General features: G+C 43.7%; 1 protein-coding gene across 2 annotated transcripts in view; it reads right to left on the bottom strand.

Annotated features, from left to right (window-relative positions):
• Window positions 1-489: 489 nt before the first annotated feature.
• cdh8 (cadherin 8) overlaps window positions 490-11,775 on the bottom strand; it is a 77,717-nt gene continuing 66,431 nt past the window's right edge. The window contains exons 7-11 of one of the 2 annotated variants that reach the window (XM_076155856.1): window positions 9,423-9,559; window positions 6,486-6,607; window positions 5,569-5,686; window positions 1,137-1,388; window positions 490-983 (exon numbers count right to left, since the gene is read on the bottom strand). In XM_076155856.1, coding sequence (XP_076011971.1) covers window positions 490-983; window positions 1,137-1,388; window positions 5,569-5,686; window positions 6,486-6,607; window positions 9,423-9,559 — 1,123 coding nt within the window. The remainder of the gene's footprint in view (window positions 984-1,136; window positions 1,389-5,568; window positions 5,687-6,485; window positions 6,608-9,422; window positions 9,560-11,775) is intronic. The other variant, XM_076155855.1, reaches the window with a different exon arrangement.

Below are 11,775 nucleotides of genomic sequence, written 5' to 3'. Positions count from 1 at the left end.
ACCCCCCCCCCCCCCCCCCCCCCCCCCCGCCGCAGCTCCTGTGGTTCAGCTCGCTGTCCAATGTAGCGTGGTGGCTTCCAACCAGGCCTCAGAGAACTTAACAACGTCCCGCTTTTCCGTCCACTGGGTACTGCAACTACCAGCAAACCAGGATTCTTCTGCTACTGGCAGTCATAGCAAATGACTAACACCCAAAATACTGCTAAACACTCCACAAAGGAATCTAAGTTACACTCCACAAGAATCATAGGCCGCCTAATAAAGACATTGTTTGGCTCAACAATTACAATGCGCTTGACGTAGTGGATGACGACTGCTATAACTCACTCTAAGAAGAATACAAAAAAGTGGCCTCCCTTGTTATTAACTTTTTTCTTTTTAAACAGCTGTTTCTAAAAGCCAGCAAACCCTCTAGCGTTTAATACACAAGTATGTGGACAGAAAAGAAAAATCTGAAAGGTCTGTTTTTTTCTTCTACCAAACCATCGGTCAGGTCTCGCGGTCGCTCTCGCCCACAGCGTACAGCTCCCCAAGTCTTCTGAAGCGCGGGCCCCACTCTCTAAGATAGTCATAGTTCTGGTCCGAGTCCGACGATGCCGTCTCCAATGAGCTGAGCGAGCCGGCCATGGATCCTCGGCCCTCGTACCCGTAGATCTGGATGGAGTCGTAGGGTGGCGCCGTGGGGTCATTGTCTGCTTCGTGGAGCCGCACGTTGATGAACTCATCCACGTCCACGCCGTTGGGGCCCGAGTGCTGCCCGGCCCGGGGCATAAACTGCAGGTCGGGCTTGATGTCCTTGCGGGGGAGGTAGCCGTTGATGCCGTCCGGGTTCTGCAGCGTGGCGATGTCGAAGGCCTCCGTGTCCTCCTCGCCGCCGCCTTCGTCATCGTAACGGATGATGTTTTCCCTCACATCTTCATCGTCCTTGATAATCAGAGGCTCATTCTTGTGTCTCCTTAGCGTCACAAACAGGACTACTATTACTGTCGAAAGAGAGAGAGAAGGAAAGAAAGAGAAGGAGAGAGAGAGACAGAAAGAAGATGAGGTCAGTTTTTTTGCTCTCAAGAAATAGAGAAAATCATTCTCACTCTGTGGCAGTTCAGTTTTATATGTCTTCAAAAGTAGAAACACCTCACCTAACAGCAGTATAATGCAGGCCAGGATGGCGATAAGCGCTCCCATGCTGAGGCCGATGGGCAGCACGTAGGCCTCCACATTGCAGGACTGGACGATGCCATCCTTGCTGCAGCCGCACACTCGGATGGTTAAAGTGTTGGTGCTGCTCATCGCCGGATTCCCGTTGTCGGTCACGATAATTGGGAGGAAGTACATCTCCTGTTTCTGTCGTCGGAAGGTATCATGCTTGGCTAGAACGCTGATTGAATTGTCTGGAGGAGGAGTAAAAGCAAAGATGAATTTGAGTTTTTGCAAGGGTGAGTGAAAAAGCCATTATTATTCATGACGGCAACAGACTGAAGTTCTATTATTAAATTGTGTGAAGATCAGTGCAGCATGAGGGTAAACTAATTTCACATCAATCGTCTCAAAGGTTTGAAGGATTCTCACATTCCAATACTGTTGATGGATTTCCGACACTTTCCCTTTTTTTTTTTTTCTCTGACTCGCCAATTTGGGGAAATTTGAATGAAGGCGAGCCGGCTGCGTGTGTCATCTCCTTTGAAATCTGGGCAAATGAAGAGACCACTACAGGCGACTGTGACTTAGAAAATGGCACATGTCGACCCAGAAAGGTGCCAGCTGCTCCTTGACGACACTTCTGTGAAGCTGTCTGCTCATTAGCCGGCTCTTCTTACCCTGCGCGCATTATCAAACACTTGCATTCCCATAAGAATCTACTCCCGCTGGTCTTATGGAAGATTCACAAGATTCCTGGTAGGACTAACCTTTGCCTCGCTGCTCAAGTATGAGGGGGAAGATGGAGAGAGACAGGCGATGTTGAGACATCAAACTTTTCAAAAGAAGCAGTATTGCTCCGCAGTGGAATCATTTGCTTTGCACACTTTGTAATTGATGCGATGCTCATATTTTTCCTTGCGAGTAGGAAGTAGGACTCGGTTGCTTTGAGAACGCCAGCAGGGTCTGAGTCATTTGGAACTGTCAAGTACAGTAAGTCTTGTCAAAAGCACAGGATCACATGGGATCATTTGCATCTTTTACATTTACATTTCTGATACAAACTCTATACGCACTGCTGAAGGAGTCACCTTGACAAAATCAAAACATCGTTATTTCATTTAGTTTCACTGGGAATTACACCGATGGCAGAGAAATGAACACCAAAGCTTTTAGAAAGAAATATGTTTAACTTCAGCTGACCTAACAAGTGTATTCAAGTAAGTAAGTAATGCTGAAGAATGCCTGCTGGAAAACATCTTCAAAAAGTTTCTCAACAACCAAGATTCATTGGTTGAAGATTCAGGCATTGTGCAAACTGATGATAACTTTATATTATGTGTAATATAAAGACTAATATTAAAATCAGCTGAAGGGTTGAACAGGATATTTTAATACACACCTGATAAAGTTCGCTGGCTGGTTCATACTTGTGTGTCGTACACACTCAAAGCTGAGGAGATGACACACATCTGAACTCTGAGTGCAGTCGGCTCAGAACTCATTAAGTTTGTTTTATTTATTTGTCCTTCTTCTTTTTGAAAATAAATTACATTTCTTAAATTTGATTTTATTTTGGGGGGAAAAACTGTGAATCTATTATGTCTCAGTTGCTAAGGAACTTTATGGTTTAGTCTCACAGAACAAAACACATGTATGGAACGAAACGCTCCAGCATACAGCAGTAGCGTCGGTATGCATGGTATGTAAGGCGGTATGTAAAGCTTCTTTGCATCGGTCAGAACCTTCCAGCGTTCCTCTCCCTGGAGTGGCCTCCTCACCATTATGAATCCCCTACAATTACACTCCTCAGCAAAAACAAAAGCGGCACACAAAGGCTCGCGGGAGCCCGACACTCTTCACTCAAGTGTCTCCCACAGCTGCCCGTTCGGAAAGAAACGGCGGCTGAAGTGCTCAGCGGACAACGAGATCCACCTCCTTCTCTCCTCGCAAGGAATTAGCGACGCCGCTGACAAGATGTCTGATTCATCTATGATATCGTTTGAGAGAATTTACCCAGATCCCCCGGGCGGCAAAGGAACAGGGTTCCTGTTTGCTGCCTGTAGCTTTGGGGTGTGAGTGCGTGTTCTGCATTGTTTGTGTCTCTTGACAGAAGTTAAGGGAATATTAAACAGCACATTACCCAAAAATCATGTTGGATTTGCACTTCATCAGGGAAGTGTTTGATCATTTCTTTAATTCCTTTAATCTTTAACGTGCCAGTGGGCTGTTCTGGAGCTTTTGTCACATTCACAGATATTAGCTGTTGCTCAAATTTGGTGTTACTATTGAAGAACGGCAGAGTTATTCAATAATTATGTTATTTAATGTTTGTGTTAGTAAAGTTTTAAAGTTCTATACACTGTAGATTGCAGGCATCTTCATACATTCATACAAGAGGCTAAGAATAAGCTAGTCTGGTAATGTTTTGATTGAATGAATCAGAACAAACAAATCCAGGAGTAAGTCACTTTAGATTGAACCCTAACTCACAGCTAAGACACAGACAGCTGTCAAAGATCACATCGATTTGAAATGGAGGAAGATGGAGACGCGAAGAGACGGCTGTGGCGTTCAAGGCCAACGAGCAGCTCCGAAGAAAGATTAAATATATGCCGGGGGAGAAAGTATTTTTACACCATAATACTTTTACCACTCCGCTAAAGAAAGTTGAAGAGGAGGGAATCGCATGCAGTGAATCAGCTGTATGCGTAGGCTCTGACACAAGCGCTGATGGAGTCTGTACAGCAGAAGCTCAGACTGCTGAAGCCATTAATCGTCTCCCATCCTCTGCGTCAATGCTTCTTCTTCTTCTTCTATTTTTGCAAATGTTGACAATTAACACGCACATGGAACAAAACACAAATATGACAAATATGCCACTTAAAAATTCTACGAAATAAAAAGTCCCTCCAGGCTGGTTGTGTAGCATAATATTTCTATTAAGAACACATATTTACTTGATAATTATATTGAAAAATTGGACCAAATGATGTAAATGCTGCTCTCATTGAGTTGAATTAAAATGATCAAGTAGCCTAAAGCAGTAAAGTTCCTCTCAGACACACACACCCGGGCGACTGATGGGGAATGCGGAGGCTTTAAATCGATTCTGAGCTCTACATTTTAAGCCCGCTGTCACAAAATTTCCTATATTAATTTAGAAATCATAATATTTATTCTCTATCTGGCTGTGATTTATGAGCGTGGTGCAGCACTAATGAGGAGCTGCTGCAGAGAACAATTTGGGGAGAAAGTTTTGTGTTTCACTCTGGTTGAAATATTAACGCGGCGGTTAGCTGGAGGTGAGGCTCCTTTAAATAGAGAGAGACTGTACAGGATTATCGTCTAAGAGCTGTGACTCGGCACAAAATGTACATGGACACAAACACGTGGATGGAACTGATGTCATACATTGTTTGCTGAACAGTACTTATACAGCTTTTACTTATAAAGCTGTGATTTATACAGTATAAGTCACAGCTTAATTCGATTTACGGGGAGGAAGTGAATCATTACACTTATTTGATTCAATACTGTGATGTCACTTTTGTCCTACACCAAATTTTCCAAGTTCAGTTAAGTTCAGTTCAGTTCAGTTCAGTTCAGTTCAGTTTTGACACACATTCAAAGTCCTAGCACGAAGAACTTAACACTTCAGAGATGTGAAATGTGAACTCTACCTTTATAATGAACTTCCTGTCTTCTCATAGACGACAACACCTGATTTTGTCTGTTATTTATTGCGTAATGTGATACATGAGGTCTGAATATACACACAAGGACGAGCATATATTTCATATCTATTCCTCTCTGTCTAATGTGTTGTTTGCCGTTATTACTCCGGGGCTTTGTGTTCGCCTGATAATGCTCCCATTTCCGTCGGAGACAGCTTTTTATTTTATGAGGGAGCGAGTCCGTTCTGATCGCACGATGACCCTGACATTTACGGAACCCTTTCCTCCGCAGCAACAACAAAGAGAACAGAACCGTGTGAAGTTCCAGAGCGACTTACTTTGAGAAGGAAGGATGCAGGGGGAATAACCACAAATAAACCAATCAGAGTATTTAGCAAATAAATTTAGCGCCATCTGCCATGCTTGCAACGTCTCGGAGGAAGTCACCCTACATTGAGCGGAGAGACTACCAGGAAAAGCCATTTGGATCCCATTCATTTAGTTTCCCTCAAAACGCACTGGGGAGTAAAAAGTAGCTGGTGTCCAGACAATTTCACATCTGCTAACTGTGAGCTACACTGATCCACCACATTTCATCTCCAGCGTGGCTAACACGCCGCGGGTTAGAGATTAGACTGGAAAGCCATTGGAGAAATTTGCAGAAACTTCAGTCATGTTGAACAAAATACTAACACACCCTCTCTTCCTCCCTCCTTCTCCTCCTCCCTCCTCCCCCACTGTTCCTTTTGTTTCTCACCTGCATTGTTTTTAATGGTGAAATTGGGATTGTTGAGCATCTCAGGGACCAGACGGTAGTCAAAGTAGTGTCCCTGTATTGGATCATCTTTGTCCACCGCGCTGACAGTCTGGATCACCTGTGTTGAAAACAAAGAGGCAAAGAGAAAGAAGAGGAGGGCTCAGAGCCATTAGAGGAGGCAGGTTATTCATTACTTTGTTTGTCGCTGCCGCAGATTGTCTCAGCCCCATAATACTGGCTGGCTCACACACACACCTGATGAAATATAGGGCCTATTCATTCCTGGAGTTTTGAGATTATTATCAATGAGGTCCTGTCTAGTCTGGCACACTTTCAGGCTGCTGGCTCTATCTGTTAATCTGTCGTCATAGGTCTTATCACGCTGTACGTCTTTATGATTGATTAGAAATTAGAATCCAGGGGCCCCATGCACGATGGTTTCTCTTTTTTCTCCAACTTCTCTCCCCCCCTCCCGCGCCACTTTCAATAACGCTCCCTATTGTCCGTCGGGCTCCTGAATGAGCGCCGATTGATAAGAAGGAGAATGCTAAGTAGTGGTCTGGGATTTTTTTTTTGGCTGGGGCAAGCATTGTGCCATCTGGAGGAGGACATGAAAGACAGTCTTGAGTTATGATCCACTCTGATCAATCCTGACTGCTCTCATTTCCCCTTCGCTCCCCACACACACAAACACACACACACACATACACTGTGTCAGGGGAGGACTGTTGCAGGGGGAAAGGATCGTACTCCCACCTCCGTAGTTTCCCCCGGTGAAATAAATAGGCTATAATTCACTGTGGGCAATCATTACAGGGGAGGAGAGAGGGAGAGAGACACAGGGGGAGAGAAACGGAGCGAGCAGGAGAAAGTGATCTATCACTGCTTTGATGAATTAGGTGCTTCTCTTCTCTTACCTGTCCAGGTTTTCCATTTTCACATAGAAAGGCCTCATATTCGGTGGCAAATTCGGGGGCATTGTCGTTAATGTCCATTACTCTGATGGCCACGATCGCCCTTGATATCTGACTGTGGTTTCCTAATAAGAGAAAGAGAGAGGGAGAGAGAGAGAGGGAAGGAGAAGCAGGGGAGAGATGAATAAGAGCAAGAGAGATGATGTCAACAGCTAAGAAAAGACATTAAACAAAGTGTAAGAGGATATATCACAGCGTTGCACATTTAATGCCAGGTAATCATGATGACCTAGTTTTAATTTCCTTTATTTCCATCTTTATTTCTCTGCTCATTTCCTGGGCTGATGGGAGGACGAGGCGATAAGCCACATCAACCTGCATCTCTCCTGGTATCATCCATGCGAACCAGGAGTCAAGGCAACGGGACCACCCAAAACACACACACACACACACACACACACACACACACACACACACACCCTATTCAAAGTGGTTTTGAAATCCCCTGTACACTGTCATGTTTAAAACATGAGGACTTAAACATGCATATTAATGAGTCACTGGTCACTGAAGTCTAAAAAAGACAATAAAAGCCAGGTTTAATTAGATTAGATTTTGATTGGAATTATTCATCACTTGTAATTGACAGTCCCTTTCGAGAACCCCGTAAATGATTGTATTTATTAATCAGTGGCGCAAGCACCAACTTTTAAAGCAATTATCTATTAATTTGGCCCCTCGAGGCTCGCGACTGTGTGACCGATGACACCTGTTGTGGCCTCGCAGCTTCACTCGCATGATGGAAATGTGAATGGCAAGCAAGTTAAATGTTTGCTGTTAGTGGAGAATGTTTGGTTTTTAACAGATTTGTATTTGTTTATGTTAATTTGCACTTCTTTTTTACTCTGGAGCATTGAGCGGTGGAAAGGATGCCCCGGAAATAAATGTCCACCGGCCAGTCCGGGAAATGTGTTAAGAAAAGAAAGGAGTAAAGCAGTGAGAAGGGTGGAAATTGACAGTTTGATAGACAGTGATAGATGGATTTAGTAGGGCAGAGGTAGAAAGAAAAAGCTCCCTACAAAGTGACTTTCCCTCGGCAGCAGACGGGGAATAGAATCTGATTAGTCAGATGTCAACTGGTGCGAGGCGGCAGAACGCGCCTCCGTTTGGGTGGCAAATGGCATTGGGATAGAACTGGGAACACATCTATTTCTCTTCACGCCTCACAACACACTGCCTTCCCCTCCCCGTCACTGCGAAGAATAGCAAAACTGCCATATTTATTTTGGCAAACTCCTATTAGGTGAGCTCAGAGATGCCACTATCTTTGAGCCACAGTTACTTTGCCAACAGGCATGAAAAAGCAGTTTAAATATACGGGCGCCAGACGTGACAAGACACGCGGCTTATCAAATGAGACACATTCAATTCCTCCAACAGGCTGTTTTGATGGCGGGATTTGTCTGCGCCACACGGCCTAAACATTACAACAGTGTTTGCGCCTTTCATTTACCTTAACAATTAATGTGTGTTTCCTTTGATTATGAGAAGAAAAGGACGCAGAGAGAGAAAGAGAGAGGACGAGAGAGAGAGAGAGAGAGAGAGAGAGAGAAAGAGACAGAAAAAAAGTTACAAGCTGTGTAAATTTCTATTCCAATAGCTTTAAGGGGTACATTAAGCTTTATCACAACATACACCCCCCCGAAACAATCTGTATGCAAATAAAGCCTTACATATGGTTTGAGCTGTTTGCAGCGCTGCCTGCAAGATTTTCTACGTCGTCAGTGAGTTTTGAGGTTTCGCAGATGTTCTTTAATCTGTAATGGATGCCGGCGTCGGAGCGATCCACTCTGAAGCATGTCTTAAAACTGTTTATTTGATACGTCTTAATGTTCTTGCACTTCCACAAATTGACTACTGAGCTGTTTAATTCAATCAAAACTCAGCAAATTAACATATTTAATGCCTCCGTGGATTCAAACGCTAATTGTTTGTGCCACAGTCTTGGGGACGATTAAAAGTGTTGGTTTACAAAGCGCTAAGCTGGTGAACAGAGGGCCGCGTTCAGCAGGTCAGCGATGCCTTTGACTGAGACAAACCAATGAAGCCGCACCACAACAGGACACACGTGTTGCTCTCAGTTCTTATTTTTAATTGCTGGTTACTAATTAATGACTAACGCTGCTTCACTAAAACAGTCAATGAGGGAGGACCAGACGACACACTGCTGTGACGCCATTGGAGCTTTACAACAATTGTTTCTTGCAAATCAAAGTTTAAAGATGTAGTTTTGAGGTTGCTGGAGTTGAATTCGCAAAAATATTATATGATGTGATTTTAATTTAATTTTTGAGATGCAAGATTTGACGTTCTAAACTTCAAAATGGCGATGATTTATTTACAAATCCAATCAACAATTGATTTGTAGACAGTATTCGTAGATATACTAGAGCTCCAGTTCTTAAGTTAAGTATAGTTTAAATGTTTTTAAAAGTTATTCTGACATTTGCAACATTCAACAAAGAAAATGTGATCATAGAAAATCATCTCTCTTCCCACTTTCTTACTCACTTAGACCTACTGAGTAAAACACTTTGTGAAGATTGGATTAAAATTGCATGCTCTGAGTAGGATTTTGGTGTTTTGGATAATGGCCAACAACAGAAAGATGCTGTTGTCATCCCTGGCAGTGATGTGGTTGTGTAGCAGTGGCGGCCTTTCATGTGCTCTATGCTGCTCGAGGTGAGCAGCTCAGACTTTAAGCCCACCACTTTGCTTCCCGTAGGTGTTGCCGTCTCTGAGAACCTGATCCTCTGTCCGGAAGAGGAACCCGCGATATTACGATCCAAGCATTCTCAAGAGGGTTCCAGATCCCTCACAATGGCTGCACACCCAGGGAGGATAGAAAGAGCATCTCTTCCAGGGGGGAAGGTTACTTACTGACTTCTGTCGCCGTCACTGTGATGTTGTGCCACAAGTCCGTCTCCCGGTCCAGCGGTTTAGCCAGCGTGATCTTCCCGTCGTCCACATTGATGTTGAACTGCCTCTCTAAGTCTGTGTGCCGATCAATGGAGTACCTGCAAAGATAACCAATCGTGTGAAACTTTAAACAGCACCAGACTGAAAACGACACCACTGGCGCTGTGCTTGTGATCCTCTGAGAGTTGAGACTAATGGGGCCTTATCCATCAAGAGAGGCCTGAAGATGAATGCACATGAAAACAGAAGGAAATCAATGATTATCATCGGAGGACTGATTATAGCCTTCACGAGCAGCAGGGGGCATTAAAACCCAAAAAGGTCCGAGAGGCTCTTCCTGGCGATACCTCCCCTCTGTAAACAGACCATTAGCACATGTGATGTCAGGGTAAGAGATGGGCTGTTGTTAACCCTGTTTGGAATCTGTCAACATGCAATGGCTCCCAGAGGCTTTGCATTAATGAGTTAGAGCAGTGCTGTGTGAGTGTGTGTGTATGTGTGTGGGGGGAACTGGTATGGGGTGAGAGGGGGGATAATGAATGAACCGATGACCAACCTTGTGGAGTGTAACCTTGTGTGATGATGTTTTCAGTTTTTCTCTTTTTTGGACATTTTCACAAAAAACAACGTGCTGAAGAAGGAGGAAATCCATTTTCACCTGGATTTCATGATTACACGCAGACTAAAGTAGTTGGAGTGTGCTCACTGCAGCGTACATGTGCATTGTGTTGTGCTTCACAATAACTTTCAAGTGCTGGTTAAATGTTACAGAATCCCAGAAGGTCATCATGCTTTTCTTGTGCGCTTTTGTTTGTCAGACAGATTCCTCTAACCTGTATTGAGTGGATGAGCAACAGACAGGATTCAGGATTCTGTGAACTTATTCAAATGTAAAACAAAAAAATAACCTTAATGAAAAACACACCAGGAGCAATTACCCCTCAGCAGATCAGGTCTGTCTCTTCAATGCACGGCAGACTGACAACGATTAGCACAGTAGTCTCAAAACAAGAATTCTATGCAGAGGTTATAATGATGTAATATGTTTTTGGTTAGAAAATATGTTGAAAATGAAAAGAAGTATTTAAGAGTTCCATTTGAATGATGCATTCATTGCATTCATGTGGCATTGGGTTAAATCAATAAATAGAAGCATTAATCTTCTTCAGAATCATTTGAAAACAGGCCTCATAGAGATGAACATGAAAAAGCTGCTAATTATGTGCCAGAGTTGCTCAATGTAAGAAACATTAACAAATTACTGAGCGCGGCAAAGTTTCTTAAAATCCAATTTCCAATGTCTTTTCTATTATAAACTGAAAAAAATAATAAAAAAAACACATTTCTATACTCTAATATATAGATCTATAAATTTGTAAAATAGCCAGACTAAACTGGACCTGCTCCATGTTTTGAGTTCTTGTCAGTCAAGAAGGACACTTTTTAAATTGAATTTGATGAAAATACAAAACTTCCTGTATCCCTCATTGTGTTCCTCTGCTGCTCGTCTCCGACATGCTGACTCCTGCCTAAAATTCCACTCGCACAGTTTTAAAAATACAGCGCAGAGCCCCTAAAACTCTCCAGAAAATCTGCAGCAGCGGGTATGAAATTGGGAGTGCACATAAAAGAGAATTTTTCAGATGTCACTTGAAACTGTGAAATCGCTCTTTCATGTTGCAGCATGCACAGTTCCAATCCTTGGGACAAGCCCACACACAAGTGAGGGAAAAGAGAAGCTGTCATTATGGGTCATCTTTGTCTTTGACACATTTCATTAGCTATTATTCCTGCCTGTCATAAACATCCTACTCACCTCCAAACACCAGGCCGCAGTGATTCATGTGAGCTCATTCCACTGAGCACAGAGCTCTGCAGATACCTTCAGGACAAACTGTCCCCCCCCCCCTTCTCTCTCTCACTTTCTCCCTCATCGCGTTCTCTCCCACTTTCGCTAAAACTGTTAGTACAAGTCACAAAGGTTTTTCCCCCATCCAGCTGGTGCTCGAGCTATTCCTAATCCAATCCTCCTATCCAATTCCCAGAGGTGCTTTTTGCTCGACCCTCTCTGCACACAGACGTCCCTCCACCACCAGGAGCCTCGCTCGCTCCCCGTCTGCCTTCCCGTCCTCATCCTACGTCTCACACAGCCTCACAGTGGAAACGCTCGACCCTATCAGTGGAGACCTGTTGACAAGACCCCCCGCAGTACCGCAGTATTTATATGAAAAAAGAAGAGGGAGGGAGGAAAGGAGAGACAGAGAGAGAAAGGAGGCACCACCAAACTCAAAGACAGAGTCAGAACAATGATTTA

Source organism: Genypterus blacodes, unplaced genomic scaffold, assembly GCF_046128005.1.
Source record: "Genypterus blacodes isolate CSIRO-AG114 ecotype Tasmania unplaced genomic scaffold, CSIRO-AGI_Gbla_v1 ptg000067l_1, whole genome shotgun sequence".
Lineage (NCBI taxonomy): Eukaryota > Metazoa > Chordata > Actinopteri > Ophidiiformes > Ophidiidae > Genypterus > Genypterus blacodes.
Note: the sequence above shows the minus strand (reverse complement) of the source record. Positions and strands in the feature narration are given on the sequence as shown.